The sequence below is a fragment of the Apostichopus japonicus genome, chromosome 10, assembly GCF_037975245.1.
Source record: "Apostichopus japonicus isolate 1M-3 chromosome 10, ASM3797524v1, whole genome shotgun sequence".
Taxonomy (NCBI): Eukaryota; Metazoa; Echinodermata; class Holothuroidea; order Aspidochirotida; family Stichopodidae; genus Apostichopus; species Apostichopus japonicus.
The window spans coordinates 5,770,669-5,789,326 of NC_092570.1; the positions used below are offsets into that span (position 1 = coordinate 5,770,669).

Here is an 18,658-nt window from a genome sequence, read left to right on the forward strand (position 1 = left end):
GTGACTACCTTGCTTGGAAAAATAAAGTCATAATTTAAGGACGTTAACATTAACAATTTTGAGGAAGCAATAAACCTTGCGCAAGATCGTGATACGTGGCGGAGGTTAATCACTGAGCATGTCGCATTAAGAAATAAAAAAATACACATGTCTTGTTTCTTACAATGCAAAGTAAAAATGAGACCCTAACATGAACCAATTTGCATGTATGTTAGCAATATACTCTTTACACCAATATCAAAGCGATAAATGGCAGATATATTCAATTACGTGAGAAAACAAGAGGCAGCATAAGAAAGATGGGACACTTACAGCAGGTCAATTCGAATGGCTCTTCTCCTGCCGTACAATTAACCAATGGCATACCCTGCATGGACTGCTCCGGAACCAATTCAGCTCTGAATCCGTTAGCGAGCTCAATGATCGGGTTGGAGGGCCCAAAGAAGGCAGACACGGACAGGTTGAGGGCGCTTTCAAAAGTATCCAGTGTAGAGTTGCTGGAGCAATGAAAATAAGTGTAGAAAATTGATGTATTATGATGAAAATTTTCTATAAATAAATTGTTTTATTCACATTCAGGGATTAGAATGGGGTAAAATAAAAATCACGGAACTTTGCAAAAAATTGCGGTACAGGCTCCAGTTTGTGTATGCTACAGTGTGTTAGGATAATAGTTTTTGTCCCAGAGGTAGAAAAGAAATCACGGAAATTCCGCGAATTCGCGGAAAAAGCTCATGCCTGCACATTAAGAAAAAAGTCTTTGCATCACTTTATACTGACACCAAAAGTCCAGTGCCATGCACAAAGGGTATCGTTCAGTCCAGGTAATTTTTTTATACATTCCATCGAGAAAGAATTTGATCACTCCACCTTGAAGCCCTGGAATACCCATCCATGAAGGTCTGTCCTGGGTGTAAACCGAGTACAGTCAAGGGAAAGTTACCAGTTACCAGTTCACTACCAAAGTGAAGAATAAGTACAAGACTATATAACGTGTTATCCATTCTGCCAGGGCAAAAGAGACTGATGCCTAGAATGAGATTCGAAACCCAGATGGCCCCCAGGATTACGAGTCTTATGCTCTGCCAACTGAGCTAACCAGCCACTTGTGGGTTTGGTAATCCCTGTATAACCATTTCTTTACAGGTGGGTGTCAGTTAGATTGTCATGGTTACTTGGATACCATGGAATCTGGGATCATACCCCAGCTTTCATACCAGGCAACAATGAGAGGCCAAAAAATAACAAAGGAAGCATGTTAAAAAAAAAAAAAATTCTTTCAGCTCCAAAATAGCTCCATCACCGCTAAAACCATGACAAATTTGAAAAAAGAATTGTAAACATTTCTAACATTTGAGACTGCAAAAAAACAATTGTCATGCATTCCTACCACATTTTGTCTTATTCCGGAAGAACTGACCGATACCCGTGTGTTAAAGCTAGGTCATCATGGCCACCGTAAATTAAAAGTGTCATTTTTTTGGTAGAGACAAAATATAATTAAAAATTAACATGGTATGATGGATGCATAGTGGTCCAAGAAATAAATTTAATTTGTCTCTTTCTTTAGTAAAGCTCTAAAGTCATCTTTAAATTATTATTTTATTTCTTTCTGACCTGAACGCATGAATGACAAAGGTGATATTGGCTTGGTTGCCAGTAACGTCTGCCGCCCTCTTCTTTCGTGTTTCTTCACCGCATTCTACTTGCAGGCTGTCCATCTTGCAGAACATGCCTGAATCTTGATTGCAGTATTCCTGTATTAATTGACATAATAAAAAATAAAAAATTAATCAAAAATAATGATTGCAATATTTATCCAGACTGATGTAGCCAACCCTAGTCCTGAATTACAAGACTTTATTTTAGTCATGCCAGAATCTTGATTGCAGTTTTACCATTACCATGACATCAAAATGATTTTGCAACCTTTATACTGACTGATGAAAGTGAGTTCTAGCTTTAATAGAAACAAAAAAGGTTAAAACATTTGTACTTCTCCTTTAATCACATCGACATCGTTTTACGCCTCAAATGTTGAATTAGAATGCAGACTGCTGCCTTTAAGTGTGTGAGACAGTCAATATAGCACTACCAACTTAGAGGCATTGAAGACTCGCCCCAAGCCGCGTGCTGCGCTCTGAAAAAGTTAACTTCCGTTGCTTGCAAATGACGTTTTCTTCTTGTCGCTACAAAATGCAGACAGTAATGAAACGTGATACCTTGTTATCTTTTATCTACACCTGAGATGTTCATTGCTGCTATGTACACTGTGTTGTGGGTATTGACCGTAGCTGTATGTATTGACTGTACACTAGTGTCTAATTACCGACGGTAGCAAGCTGTGTGTGTATTTTCTGGGATCTATGGTGGTGTCTAACACTTCTGTTACACCTCATTCGAAACCCGTTCAGATTACCGGCATGAGACGTTTCTTTGGGCGCGAGTCTTCACACCCTTTAAAGGTCAACTACAAAGGAAAGTTTAACACAAACCCAACTACCATCTTTAGCTTATATGATAGTGATTCCCCCTAAAACAGCTAAGAAACATTTTGTTCTATTTGAGAGAAATCCTAGCAGTTTAAAGGACAGGGGTGGGTGGGGGTCTGGGTGGGGGTCTGTGGCAAGAGGCTGCCATTTTGTAAATGTGTGATGTCACGGTGAAGACTAGGAACTGAAACCAGTGACTGTCTCCCACTCTGCTTCACCTTTTCAAACTTTTCCAGGTAGACTGCTCACAGTGTTGACACTTAAATACCAAGTACTTCAATATTTTAGATTCAGCATTTGCAAAACCGATCTCCATTCACAAAAACTAAAACAATGTAATAAAATAAAGAGAAACTGATAAAACTTGAAGCACGTATGGCGCCCATGATTTCATGTTTAAACTTGCTCAAGTCTTCAGCCTTGCGTGTGAAGGTATCGACGAAATTCTGTGATATCTCTGCTTGGTGAAGTTGTTTATGATAGTTATCATTATCATATACCTCAATTATTCAGCGTCCCCCCCCTCACCCCCCTCACCATCCATTGAAAACTTACCATAAAAATTGAATCCTGCAAGATTTCCATAAACTTTACTTTCATTGCATCCTCGTTTCCAGAACACGTTGAACTTGCCAAACTAAACTGCATCACATCCATACGGCTCATTCTTCTTGTAACTTCTGTGGTTACCAAACATAAGGAGATAGAAAATGAATCCCAGGCATTGGAAAGAAAAGAGCCCCAAAAAAAAATTTATTCAGTTTAAATGAAACCTAGACCTAATTTTTTTTGTCTTTTGGAACATGTTAACAGTTCTATGAAGGTATTAATACTGTGACATTACATGTAACCAATGAAAGCTGGGGAGGAAACACGCAGGGTCCCTAGCGAGTCCACCTGACCCGAGTCCGAGTCCAGAAGGGTCCGGGTCCAAGCCAAGTCTGAGTCCATGAGGCCTTTAGGGAATGTACTGTATATATATATAAATAATGATGGTACAAGAAAGGGATAGGAAGGTACAGATCGAACAGAAATATCTATGCATGGGGGGGGGTGGGGTTTCCCTGAGACAACTTTGGTCCCCCACCTGAGTGACCTGACAATTATGAAAAGTCACATGGTTGTATTTTTGGGGATGAAAGTCTCACAAAATGAGCTACTTTCACCCATGGGGGTGGGACAGTAGTGGGGTTCTGGGAGCATATGTCAGCCCAGCTTTTCCAACGAAAAATGACAAAAGTGCCCATTTTGCAAACAAAATAGTTATTATATACAAAATGCCCCTCAAAGTGGTGACCAGCCCCACTTTTTCACACTGATCCTATGCCTCTGTTTTTACTAGTTATAACTTATAAATTCTTGGGTGTTAAATTCTTTTTGACCTTGAGATCAGAGGGCGTGGCTACATTGGGGCTATATTTACTTACCCCTCGAAGCCAAGTACCCGAAGATTTCTGATGTGGGCAATATACACATACTCACCCGATTCCCTCACCATGCTGTGCTCAACCCCATGCACCCCCCCCTATATATATATATATTATATATATATATATATATATATATATATATATATATATATATATATATATATATATATATATATATATATATATATATATATATATATATATATATATATCTTATGTTGAGACTAGTTGAGACTATTGGAACACTAGTAGTTGTTACTCAGAGTTTCACGTGTTGAGCGATCATCAGACAACTGTTAGCTTCAAGTTATATTCCTGGAATATATAGACTCATCGTTGGGATTACTGGGGGTTATAGGATTATCGGAGTATTGTTCCTTTGTCTGCATCTGCTCCTTTGTCTGCATTCTGTTGGTTGGATTACCCGTCGTGTGTGGTTCCTTTGGCGGTGTTCGGTGGTTGGGCTGGAGTTGTTTATGTGGAACTTGTTTTTGTGGCGGCACTTCGATATGAGTTCCGGGCGTTTGTTCAGGAGGGTCTGACATATATATACAATACTTATTAGTTTATTAGTTTATATATTCATCATTTCTTTAAATCTTTTTTTGGTTGGGTGTCTTACCTGCACAATTTGGCGTCATAATATTTGCTCGATTATTCCAAACACCGTTATTGCACGTAAATATAGCATCATGATTCCGTGGAAGTGCATACCCTGCATTGCAAGTCACAGTGCAGATGGTTTTTTGGTGGGTGCATGTAAGACCACCGTACAGAGGTTTGTCAAGTTGTTTACAACCATCTCTCACTGTAAGAAGAAAGGAGAAGGCAGGCAGATTAAATTGTCGCTTCCCAGGAAATCTCCTTTTGGCAATATTGTCTCAATCAAGATCAAGTTTTTATACCACAGGTATGACCAGATAAGATAAGATTGGGGAAAGGGGAAGGGTTTCTTTTGGGGGGGGGGGTTGAGGATTGAGGTTGTGGGTGAGTAAAATACAACAAGAATTACAGTCTGATGTTAATCATAGAGAATATGGATTAAGATATCCATTATGTGATACTTTGTAATATCCTTGCAGTGTGCTAGAGAGTAGTGTATGGTGAACTCAGATTATCTTGCATGCATTTGATATACTAACCGAAAAAGTTATGGTAATATGTCTTTATACACAAAAAAAAAACCCTGTTCCCCATAGTATAAAAGATCACCGACCAGTTTAACCCAGTTTATGTATTTCTATTCAACTGCATCCATTTTACAGCCAATCACAGACAAAAATCTGGGTGGAGGGAGAGAGGAAGGGGTGTACATCCCCCACCCCCCCCCCCCTTTTCAAGCCCATGCACACAAAAAGATTTTAAGCAGTTATTAGGACAACCTTGCTTGTATATGTACATAATTCTTAGATCTAATTTTAACAGCCAAAATATGCCCTCAAAATGCACTACGTAATGTCTAAAAGTCAAGTTTGTTTTCTCCCTTCAAGATTTAATACCCCGGTAACCCAGACTGATAGGGAGGGGGGTCACTACCCCCTCCTTTCCCCCCCCTCAAATTCTGCATCTGTCCCATGAGGACTGCCAAAAACATAAATGTGAGATATAAAAACCTTGAGCACCTGAGATAATTACTATATATATAATTTGCCATTTAACAGTTTCGTACCTGGTATGACGTCGATATGAAATTCGCATTTTGCGACATTCGAAGACCCGTCGACGGCCTCGTACTGTATGTGTTTCATTCCGAAGCTGTAGGCCGGCAGTCCCGGCAAAAGGTTGACGGTTACCCGAATGTTCTCTCTGTCCGTGTCCGTGAAGACCGGCTCGGTCCAGTTCAGAGTGTCCTGGATGTCTTGAATCTGGACGACCACGACCCCAGTGGGACAATCACTCACCATAGGCGGTGTCACATCTTGAAAAGATGTAAAAAACAACGTGAAAGGCAGAGAACCGATAAAAAAAGTCTCGAAGAAGAGAGTGAAAAAAAAAACAAAAAAAATGTTTTCAGAAGTAGTGAATCGACGATGGCGAAATACGGTTTAACTCTATAACCCTAACAAGGAAACATTTTTGAAATAAAGAGATGGTTTTGTGGACCCTATCCGGGGCACTGCATCAAAAGACGACTAGCAGCAACTGCAAGCAGCTCCTGCTCAGCTAGGATGAATCAATAAATATCATGCAATGGGGATCATCTCTGCAGTACAACGAAAGAGAACGAAAGATTACATCTTGGCTGCAGCCCCACAGCCCTCCCCCCCCCCCCCGCTGCCAGTAGAGTCCTTCCTTTGCCATGGTGCCAAAACAGAAGTTCATTTGAAACTTGACCCTTGTGACAATCACGGATATAAACACCAGCAAATATAAACAAGCCGATTCTTTTCGATAAATGTTCAGAGAAAATTAATGAGGCAGGCGGTCCTTTGCAATTAAAAGTCTCACCCGAACAATAGTGTACCTCTCAGCATTTTCACCGCTTTCTCAAAAACTGATGGAGGGTTGATAGGCACTTTCCCACCACTTCCATGCGAGTATTATAGCATAATATTATATATATGTATATATTATAGCTTAATATAAAGAAGCATTCATTTGAATGGTAGTATACTATGAGCCTAACCAATGCAGCTACTCACCAGCAATTTTTACGGCGAAGGTACACCGGTCTGTGTTACCATTTTTGTCTGTGGCTACATACGATTGGATGTATCTTCCTACTGTCAGATCGACTGGTACCGTGGGCCCCGAAATATCAACCGATGTGTCTTTAAGGAACAGACAAAAAATGAGATCAACGTTTAATAACCCATCATGCAAGAATAGCACAGGAACTGGTGTTAGGAAAACATCATGAAAAAAAATGGCTGTGATGCACATTTTCAGGGATATTCTGGTGGCTGACAATTTTAGAACTATTTTATTGAGGAAAAAAAATGTCATCTGGGCATATGTGCCCTTGAAAAGCTTTACTTGGGCTTATTATCTACTTGTTTTTTTTTTAACTGATCCTTAAAAACCTGAGACATTTACTTGAATGTTCCTTTAGCTGTCAATGTTCTAGTCTGTAGTTAGAATTTCACCACCTCTCTTAGACAAAATATAATTTCCCTCTGTGGATGGAGGATTATTTACTACTCTCCTTTATGAAATAGGACAAGAAAAAAACAGCATGTTTAAGAACCCCCCCACCCCCACCACCCCAGAGAACAAAAAAGGCACAGAAACTAGAAAAGACAAGAAGTTGCAGAACTGAGAAAGACAGTTTTAGAAAACAAGAAAAGTTAATTAATAATTTTTCTGGCATGGCACCTACCAGTCTTCCGTCGACCCCTTTCGAGGAAGGAGAAAAAAAACACTCGCTCGAAAGTTTCTGTTTTACGAGTGTCTCTCTCCCTTCCTACGGTGGTGATGACGACGGTCGGCTTCGCTTCGCATACTACTTACCGAGATTGTCGGTGGCGGTCGGTAACGACCAAGTCACTGTCATCACATTGGAGTCGTTGGGTAGATTATAGATGACATCAGGTGGACATGTTATCACCGGAGGTGTTTGATCTGAAATAATTATAATCATTTATATATATTGACATTTATATATATTATATATATATACTGCATATTTTAACAGTCAGCCAGGAGGGTAAAAAATCATGATGTTAGGGAATTCTTTTTGAGGGGGGGGGAGATGCAATATCATGAGTGAGGGGGGGAGGGAGGAAGGTAGGTCGAGGGAATTAGGAGGCGGTGGGTGCATGGGTACTAAATATACAAGTTTTCTTTCAAATTATTCTACCAAAAATGTACCTCCCACATAAACTGAAACAGAGCTATTGCTTGTTTCACAGGATCCACCACATTCAGAAAAGCTATTGTTTCACTTTAAATGACGAACGAAACAAAATCAGAAATCTTTTATCTCCATTAAAGAATTATGTTTATGTTTTTCTTTTATTCTCTCACTAACCGGTGCAATGAGGTGTCCAAAAGTCAGGGTCGTAACTGGTGCCGTCGGGGAGCCTCCAGGTCGCGTCCTCGTTGGAACACGTCACGATTCGTCTCGGGCTGAGGTTGTTGAGGGTACAGAGGACCTCACACTGAGTACCGGGGACAGCAGACTCGTGAGGACATTGGTTAGCAATTACTATACCTCCGGTAACTACCAGAGGAGGGCAGAAGACAGCTGAAAAGCAGGAATGAAAAAGCAACTAGTAATAACAGCAACTAGTATTAATAACAGCAACTAGTAATAACAGCAACTAGTATTAATAACAGCAACTAGTAATAACAGCAACTAATAATAACAGCAACTAGTAATAAAAGCAACTAATAATAATAGCAACTAGTAATAATAGCAACTAATAATAACAGCAACTAGTAATAACAGCAACTAGTAATAACAGCAACTAGTAATCGCAGCAACTAGTAATAACAGCATTAACTAGTAATAAAAGCATTAACTAGTAATAACAGCAACTAGTATTAATAACAGCAACTAGTAATAACAGCAACTAGTATTAATAACAGCAACTAGTAATTACAGCAACTAGTAATAACAGCATTAACTAGTAATAAAAGCATTAACTAGTAATAACAGCAACTAGTATTAATAACAGCAACTAGTAATAACAGCAACTAGTATTAATAACAGCAACTAGTAATAACAGCACCTAGTATTAATAACAGCAACTAGTAATAACAGCAACTAGTATTAATAACAGCAACTAGTAATAACAGCAACTAATAATAAAAGCAACTAAATAATAACAGCAACTAGTATTAATAACAGCAACTAGTAATAGCAGCAACTAGTAATAACAGCAACTAGTAATAACAGCAACTAGTAATAACACAACTAATAATAACAGCAACTAGTAATAACAGCAACTAGTAATAACAGCAACTAATAATAACAGCAACTAGTAATAATAGCAACTAAATAATAACAGCAACTAGTAATAACAGCAACTAATAATAACAGCAACTAGTAATAACAGCAACTAATAATAACAGCAACTAATCATAACAGCAACTAATTATAACAGCAACTTATAATAATAGCATTAACTAGAAACACAGTTTTACAAATGCTACCGGGGAAACTTAGACGACGAAAAGAGATACATCTTTACGTGTTTGAATGATTGAAATTTTACCATATAAAACAAAACCTGGCATACAAAGTAGGAGAGGATTTTTATGAGGATGAGAAAATTTCACTTACCTTCACATGTCGGAGGTGGAGCACTCCATGTTCCATCTGCCTGGCAAGTGGCATTTCGTGCCCCGATCTGTCGCTCGTGGGGAGAGCAGCGGAACGTCGCCACCGAACCGAGCAGAGAACCGCACGAGAGTGACTCGACTGTCCTGTGCAAAACCTCGGGACACGATGTGACTGGAAAGACATGATTTGAAAAAATGTAAAAAAAACAAAAAGGAAAAAAAAAAAACAATACTTCACACAAAGAAAGGAAGTACCCCATATCGCTTCCGGTAGATATGATTTCCGTTTGTCTCGTCTTTCACTATGGTGACTGAAATCTTTTATTTAATATAGATGACCATAAATTCACGATGCCTATTTTCTATAAATCATCTTTTTTTTGGGCATTTTTTGTCGGTACGCTGACTGATCACACATTTGTGGTGGATAAACAAGACATATTCCTCAATTCCAACAACAGTATAAAATCCCCAGGACTGAAGGGAAACAATGACTCTGAGGGTCATGGGAAAATACCTGAAGTGATATTCCACAATTAAACAAATCAATATAAACAAGTTTGACTGGGTTACCTATAACTTGAACTGGAATTTGGCAGACAGCGATTAACCCAGCAGGATCTCTCGCTATAAATTCCAGAGAATAGTTTCCACTTGGAAAAGGGTTTTGTAAGGATTTGGTTACCGTCACATAACCACTATTATCCTGTGCACTCGGCTCCGAGACATCCAAGATGACTCGTGAGAGACAAACGGCTTCACTTCGTTGAATGATAGGATCCTCTGGACAATCGATAAACGTCGGTGGTTCCACATCTGATAAAGGAAGTGCATCAGAAATTAGTCTAACATGCTTGAATTGAAACTGCATCGATACTTTTTTCCCAGCCTCTCGTATTTATCGTCATAACAGATCTTTGCAATCTTGAGCAACAACAAAGCCTAGACGCGGGTTTCCCTAACTTTATCCCCCCCCCACCAATCCCCTGTTGTCCGCCAACCCCCAACTTTTTTGAGACACGACCCTTGTCATTATTATACTATAATAACGCATAACAGCCTGTGTCTGTTTCATAATTCAGCTTTTTATCACATGCAGGGTATGGTACTACTATGGCAACAAATGCATATGGAACGCGAAAAGAGTTTGCCAATAGGTACGACTTTTTGTACGTTACTATATTATACGATATATCAGATTTTAGTTCCACAAAAAGTACTCTAGTTTTGACTTTCAGAAGCGTCTCACAAACCTGCTGGGGTGGACTCACGCACCCCCTGGGGGGGCATGCACCCCAGTTAGGGAACCCCTGGCCTGGACCCTATGTACCACATGGAAAATGTGCTTTAAGTAACACAGCTTTCAGATTTGGAACACTATTTCAGTGAATACCATATCACTCCCCTATTACCTTTGCAAGTAGGCGCTTGGTCATCGTAATTCCAAACTCCGTTAGCAGAGCAAGTCCTGTTTTCGGGACCGACGATTGCAAAGCCACTGTCACACGAGTAGCTGCAGACGCCCAATGCTCTGGTACCGTTGATGCAACTCTCGGGGAGGACAGAGCTGTTTCGCTTTAAAGCGAGGGCTTCACAGACTACAGCTGTGAAGGCAAATTGAGAGGAATTATCGATCCACACAGGATAAAAATATCAGTGTGGCACGACAGGGCATTGACGAATGACTTATGTTATTGTGGAGAGGTTGACATAAGGTTAATTTCATGTAAACAACTTGCTATTAAAGAAGTATTCGTACCAGGTAAAACTTAATAATGCTGCCAGAATGTTCAGAGATGATAAGGACAACTTATTTAAAAATGCCAATGGTGCAATAATAAGTCAAACGAACTACTAAGTTTACCGGGTTAACTCAAAACTTTTGCTGCCATGAGTGAGGTAATTTCAACCTATTTTCTTTAACTTCAACCTATTTTCTTTAATAGGCAACTCAATACCTTCGCGAGGTAAAAGGGTAAAAAAATGTTTAAAAAAAGTATATAACAAAAAATGTATAAAAAAATGAAAATTTTGTAATATATAGTAATAGGTAACTTCAAACCTCAAGGATGGTAAGAACTGATAACGAAAAACCAATTATTAAATTTTACAGAGTCAATAGATAAAATGAGAGGGAATGCAAAGACATTGAATCAGACTGCAAGTAATTAAATAATTCAGAAGTAACCTTTTGATATCAAGGGATGGATGTGAACAATTAATTTACCTTGGTATATTAATACATTATTCTATTACACGGAGCGATTTTTTTTTTTGTTTCTCTACAATACTTACGAACACATTCCAAGTTTTCGCCCTGCCAAGTTCCATTCTCAGAGCACTTCATCTGTATTCCTTCGAACACTTGCATGTAGCCCGGTTCGCAAAATAGTGTGCAGATGCTCCCGAACGGAACCTGATCCACGTCAAAGTTACAGCCTCGCACGTGGAGGCCATCGGTCACCTCGAATGGCGGACACGTGATGGCTGAGGGTCAAACACAATGTCTCTTAAAATTCATCATTCGTTTTCACGAGCCAAATCGAGAGCAAAGAGGAAGAAGGGTAGATTAACAAACTATTTTCGTTTCCTGCAATGGGCCATTTCATTCTCGAATCAATCAGGTCACACATTCCACTTTAAACCGAAATGAATGGAAATTGTAATGTTATTTGTTTCATCCTTTTCACTCACTGATTTACATTAATGACGATGTAATAAACTCCACTAACGAGCTTTCCACAAAACTCGATAATATTAAATTGATACGTAATTTATTGACCCGATAATCTGTGCCCGAGAAGCTACCGAATGGGATATACACAATAATCATGCAGTCAGTCTATGATATAACAACCAGCAAAACATTTCAATAACAAACTTTATCGTTCATGGTGTACATGGGATTGCTGTGGGGTTGGGTGTGGGGTTGGATTCTTGTTTTTTTTACCTTCACATACGGGTTCTACTCCTGACCAACTTCCTTGCTCTGAACTGCCATCCCATTGACAAGTCCGCGTCTGAGAGCCGACCAGCCTAAAACCGTTGTTGCAGAGGAAAGTACACTCAGAATTGACCAGATCGTCGCAGGTTTGGTTTTGGACTTTGGCATTGCCAGGGATGGGATGCAATGGACAACGGATAACTGTAGAGAGAGAGAGATGAGACATTTATCAGAATCACCTACGCTTAGGGTCAAAATGTCTATATGCCAGATTAAAAATTTATAACAAATAGGTATTTAACAAAGTCTGTAGAAATATAGCTTAGAATACTATCATAGAACACCATGGTGGGATATAGATTACAGTTAAAAGTAATCATTGCATTGGTGGGGCATTGGAGTATGGTTATATGTAATTATTGCAAGGTGGGGGGGCATGGAGTATGGTAATATGTAATTATTGCAAGGTGGGGCATGGAGTATGGTAATATGTAATTATTGCATTGGTGGGGTATGGAGTATGGTAATATGTAATTATTGCAAGGTGGGGCATGGAGTATATGTAATTATTGCATGGTGGGGCATGGAGTATGTAATTATTGCAAGGTGGTTGGGCATGGAGTATGGTAATATGTAAGCATAATATGGTTGGATATGGAGTATGGTAATCATATTATGATGGGATATCAAGTATAGCTATTATCTAATCATATTATGATGGTATATAAAGTATGGCTATTATCTAATCATGGTATGATGGGATATCAAGTATGGCTATTATCTAATCATAGTATGATGGGATATCAAGTATGGCTATTATCTAATCATAGTATGATGGGATATCAAGTATGGCTATTATCATATCATAGTATGATGGGATATCAAGTATGGCTATTATCTAATCATAGTATGATGGGATATCAAGTATGGCTATTATCATATCATAGTATGATGGGATATCAAGTATGGCTATTATGTAATCATAGTATGATGGGATATCAAGTATGGCTATTATGTAATCATAGTATGATGGGATATCAAGTATGGCTATTACCTAATCATAGTATGATGGGATATCAAGTATGGCTATTATCTAATCATAGTATGATGGGATATCAAGTATGGCTATTATCTAATCATAGTATGATGGGATATCAAGTATGGCTATTATCTAATCATAGTATGATGGGATATCAAGTATGGCTATTATCTAATCATAGTATGATGGGATATCAAGTATGGCTATTATCTAATCATAGTATGGTGGGATATAAAGTATGGCTATTATCATATCATAGTATGATTGGATATAAAGTATGGCTATTATCTAATCATAGTATGATGGGATATAAAGTATGGCTATAATCTAATCATAGTATGATGGGATATCAAGTATGGCTATTACCTAATCATAGCATGGTGGGATATAAAGTATGGCTATTATCTAATCATAGCATGGTGGGATATCAAGTATGGCTATTATCTAATCATAGTATGATGGGATATCAAGTATGGCTATTACCTAATCATAGCATGGTGGGATATAAAGTATGGCTATTATCTAATCATAGCATGGTGGGATATCAAGTATGGCTATAATCTAATCATAGCATGGTGGGACGTAGTATCGTAAGATGTAATCATAGGACTGTTGGGAAGTAGAGTTTGGTTTTGTCTAATAATCAAAGTATGGTAGCACATGGAGTACGGCTACGTAATCCTGTGTTTCTACAAAGAAAGTAGACAAGCCGAACGAGCTCACCTTTGACCTCTATGGTAAAGAAACAAGAGCCTCTATTTCCAGAGTCATCAAACGCTTGTATGACGACGAAGTGCATTCCCTCTCCGAGAGCGGTTCCCGCCTCTGGCGTGGAGGAGATATTCAGCACATGGCCCTCTCTGTCATGGACGGTGGGGCTCTCCCAGTTAGCGACGGCGGTGATCTCACCTGTGCTAGCGACTAAGACCATATCATGGGGACAAGTCCCATTAAACTGTGGGCCATTCACATCTAGGGAGAGATTGTAAATAGAGACGGTAAAAATAGGGAAAACAAAACAGGCTAGTATTTAAGAACAGCTTCTTTTTGTTTTTGGTCTTTGACCAACAATTTGTGATACCAAACCCTACCCGGTATTACCTCAACTAAAATGCATAGGATCAAATAATAAAGACATTGCCTAAATTTTTGTTTGCATTTTTCTGTGGGGGGGGGGGAGGGTCAATAATAGGAAATTTAAAGGCCAGTAGCTAATGATTCCATTTGGTTCTCAAAATTTGCTTGCCCAGACACTCTTCAGCATTCGTTCCATGTTAATAATAATAATAAGTAAAATTTATGTAGCGCATAATCAGCAAAGCTGTTCAAAGCGCTTTTAATACAAATGTAAAACTTAAAAACAACTAGTAACAAAAACCAAAATATTAAATATATAGAAATGTTATATGTAAAATTGCAATTTTGGAAAATGTTTTTTTACTTTAGCTTCACTTTTTGTAGTGAAACTGAACAACTTAACACAGTAATGGACTTAACGATTGTTAATCAGATTTAAGTATCAAACTGTTTCCAAAAATTTATTAAAATTGGCTCAAAGGGCTGTTTCAATAGTCTTACCTCTTACATAAAATAATAACTGGATACAGCGTATAATGTAAAAGTATTATTTACAAAAGTTTGTGTTCAAAACCAATGGATTTGCAACTATTTTTACCCATAGCCTGGTACAGCTGCACGGTTTGAAATCTCCTAAAAGTTAAAAGATTTTTTTTTCATTTGTATTTCCTAAATTTTCCTTAGTCTTTCAAAATTGTACAAATGCATAATTTTTAATTTTTGTTTATATGAACAAAATCTAAAAACACTGAATAACATGGAACTGCAAAATTTTAACTTGAAAAGAAGAAGAAGAAATATATCTTAGTGTTTCAACTTTGCAATGTTCCCCAAATATTGTTTTGATTGACATGAAAGAATTTCAGTATTTTTTTGGTAACAAAATTGAATGTTGTGGAAACTCTGCTTTGAAGGATGGGGAGAGAGAAGGGGGTAGAGGGTGGGTTAGGGGGGGGGAGCGAGACTGAGCAGGAAAGAAATTTGAGATGATACAACTCTCAACTACTGTACAGAATTCACTCCATCCTGTTAGAATTTAAATAATTCTGACAACACAGTTGATACTTTTACAACAACAGTGTGTGTTGTAGTATTAAAAACAAGGTGGTGACCATTTGACCTTTAAAGTATCATAAACGTAAAAGGCACTACAACAGTTTAGCAAAGAAAGCAGATACTATATGCAGGCTGCATGATCCAACAAGAAGGAAGATGTCGTCGGACGACAGAGCATGATTTTCAATGAGGGGGAGGTCACATTTCCCATGGCAACGTAGATGTACCTTTGCATGTGCGCGGTGCATCCGCTGACATCCATTCACCGGCCAACGAGCAGGCCTGTTGCGGGGGGCCCTCTAGCTGGAAGCCCTCCGAGCAAGAGTACGTACAGGCATCGCCGGCCGCTGCACCGGTGGCCGTACATTCCGGAGGATTTATTCCGCCGTTTTTGGGCGCAGTCAGTGCAGGACACGTCAGTTCTGGTGGTGACAAGACAGAAGAGAAGACACGTTTGTTGGAAAATGTAATAAATAATCCAATGATTAATTATGGGGGTGGGGGGGGGTTAAACATGCAAACCTGTCACGAATGTTATGAGGCAGTTTTGAAAAAATTACTCACGAGTGCAATTCAGTGGAGTTCCGGTCCACTCTCCGGATTGTTGGCAGGTTTGTAGGATGTTCCCGCCGGTATTTTCGTAACCTCTCTTGCAGAGATAGAAGCAACTGAATTCTGGGTAGTACGGAGGGGCGCATCCTTCTCTCACGACCCCCAATCCAATTTCTGGTTCTGGACACAGTATAGCTGTGGGGGGGGGGGTGGGGGGGACAGAAGACAAAAAAATGATAAGAAGAGCTACAGTCGATTATACCAACCGAGGGCACCGATTTTTGGAATGTCGATCACACACACACTGCAGCTAAAACGATAATTTGTTTGGATGCTCAAGGTGGGTAAGGAAAAGGAAAACCTCACAAAATTTCTGTAAATGTTAGTGATATGTCTTCATCTCAGATTCAATCGAGGGTGGGTGACAATTATATACCTCCCGTGATGCAGACATCTCTGTAGATCATCTAGACCTAATATCTCTAAATATCAATCGTATGGGGTTGATACCACTCTTTGGCCTCGTTCACATCTGAGAACATGAGGAGAAATCAGCATCCTGCTTTTCCATAGATAGGGGATCAAGCTGACCCCGGACACGCCCACACTCGAGAGCGCAAGATGGATCGACGACGAACGAAAGAACACTAAGCAATCTGGTAAAGGTCACAACGATTGTTTACAATTCACTGTGAGGGCAATTTTACTGTATGTTCATTTGTTACTTCTGTGCCAGTTTACAAGGTAACGTGACCAGGGATTGTGGGTCGGTTCATCCCCTTGGGGGGGGGGTCAGGATCCTCCACAAAAGGGAGGTCACGCTTGCCGGGTCTGATCCTGGGTATGTAATATCCATACGACGATCTTAATAGCCCTTTTTTTGGGGGTCGAATCCTCCTTGTGCTATCAATCGTGAATACAGCTTTACGGCATACCTCAAATGCTACAAAAGAATACCCAGTGAAGGAGGTGAAACAAAGAATGTTGATCATGCCAAGTAGAATCGAGTACCAACGTCAGCACCGCAGACCAAGGAGCTACTTATACCACAAGGCTAGAGACAGAATGTGCTTTAAATGTGACAGTGATTCCCTCCAGCTTGAAAGTGACTGACAGACTCCTAAACAGTTAATACATCAAAGACGACTTGCTGGGTCTAGAAATTTCGGAGCTGGACCCAGTTGTTTCATGAAAATTGGCACAGTTCTACTCATTAATTTCAGTGTGAACCTCTATTTTAATAACCCCCCTGCCCCTCCACCCACCCAACCCCACCTTTTGCACTACTGCTGTCAGACTCACCTTCACAATGAGGGGCTACATCGTCCCATATAAACTGCCCGTCAGTGGTGTTGCCACAGGTCAGAACTGAATTACCAACAAGACGGAATCCAGGGTTGCACCTGAACTCACAGGTGGCACCGTGATGTGTATCACACACACCGTTCATATCACTGTTGAAAGGGATGGACAGCATCGCACAGTGGTTCACTACGTCAAAATAAAACACGACCAAAAAGAAAACTCTGGTTTTATACCTGCAATGTCATGAATTTGTCCTACTTATAATAAAGACGATTAAAGGGCTTATTAAATCTAATGTAAAAAACAGTGGAAATTTTATAAGCTCATGCAATCCAGGAAGATAACTTAACCTAGAAGGCAGTATTTGGTTAAAGAGGATGCCCCGAACGAAAAAACAAGTGCAGGAGGTGAACAGAGGATGCTGGTCGTCCCAAGTCGTATCAGGTAATAATGTCAGCAATGACCAAGGAGCTACTTTATACACTAGACTGAAGAATTATGGCAACTGGTTGTGCTATAAATTGTGCCAGTGGTACCTCAGACTTTAGGATCATAAAACATAGCGCTCAGAAGATGATAGTGCGTGAGTGGTGTGAAAACAGATAAGGAAGTAGGTAGGGTAAAAAACAGTGTTAACATTAGACAATAGGTTAAGATGGCTGGGGTGAGAAAAACAAGGACAAGTAAAGGATACAGTGTTTTAAAATGAACAAATAAAAACCTGGTGAACAAACAGTATATATAAAAGTGCACTAGTGGAGTAGTGCAGGGATGAGCCTGGGGTAAAAAAAAATCATGGAACTTTGCAAAAAGTGCGGTATAGGTTCCAGTTTGCGTATGCTACAGTGTGTTAGGATAATAGTTTTTGTCCCCGAGGTAGAAAAGAAATCATGGATATTCCTCGAATTCGCAGAAAAAGCTCATGCCTGGTAGTGACAGATAGGTATCATCAACACACTGAGGCTCACCTATCACATTGACAGTGTATGAGCAGACTGCTTGATTATTGGCCTTATCCCTTGCTGTCTGGACAAATAGGTGGACCCCCTCCTCGAGGTAGACAGGTGGGGGCAGGTTATAGGTCACTTCCACTTCTCCAGAGTTGTCGGTCGCTCCGTAGTTGTTCCCTACGTAGTGGTAAAGGTTGGTACCCATAAGAGTCACATTCACTGTAAGACACTCTTCCGTGAATTCTGGAGGGCTTGTATCTGTGTGTTTGTTAAAAAAAAAGGAGGCACACTTCAGAGATATTTTCAAACGAAACACGAAAAATTCTCATGTATCCTTTGATCTATTTGGTTCTTATATTTACTGATATCTTCCTGGAAAATAACTGCAAACGGTTTCCATGACTACGGTTCCAGGGAGCGAAAGGTCACAGATCAAAACACTATGAAGGTGTGGCAGTGAAGTCATAACATCAAATAATTCTTCCATAGATGTTGAATATAAGTGTTATTGTAACTTTTATACCAACCACCTACACACAAATACGCCCCCCCCAAAAAAAAGAGATCCCCAAAGTTTTGAGATTCTA

At 39.5% G+C, this 18,658-nt stretch overlaps 1 protein-coding gene across 2 annotated transcripts in view; it reads right to left on the bottom strand.

Annotated features, from left to right (window-relative positions):
- The window catches only part of LOC139975143 (uncharacterized), a 69,098-nt gene that overhangs the window by 11,767 nt on the left and 38,673 nt on the right, over positions 1–18,658 (bottom strand). For both annotated transcript variants that reach the window (XM_071982783.1, XM_071982784.1), the window contains exons 22-39: positions 18,090–18,329; positions 17,119–17,307; positions 15,829–16,011; positions 15,492–15,686; positions 13,855–14,103; positions 12,099–12,293; positions 11,444–11,635; positions 10,561–10,752; positions 9,722–9,964; positions 9,150–9,320; positions 7,893–8,108; positions 7,373–7,483; positions 6,565–6,693; positions 5,592–5,840; positions 4,545–4,730; positions 3,048–3,172; positions 1,618–1,757; positions 313–497 (exon numbers count right to left, since the gene is read on the bottom strand). In XM_071982783.1, coding sequence (XP_071838884.1) covers positions 313–497; positions 1,618–1,757; positions 3,048–3,172; positions 4,545–4,730; positions 5,592–5,840; positions 6,565–6,693; positions 7,373–7,483; positions 7,893–8,108; positions 9,150–9,320; positions 9,722–9,964; positions 10,561–10,752; positions 11,444–11,635; positions 12,099–12,293; positions 13,855–14,103; positions 15,492–15,686; positions 15,829–16,011; positions 17,119–17,307; positions 18,090–18,329 — 3,390 coding nt within the window. The remainder of the gene's footprint in view (positions 1–312; positions 498–1,617; positions 1,758–3,047; positions 3,173–4,544; positions 4,731–5,591; positions 5,841–6,564; positions 6,694–7,372; positions 7,484–7,892; positions 8,109–9,149; positions 9,321–9,721; positions 9,965–10,560; positions 10,753–11,443; positions 11,636–12,098; positions 12,294–13,854; positions 14,104–15,491; positions 15,687–15,828; positions 16,012–17,118; positions 17,308–18,089; positions 18,330–18,658) is intronic.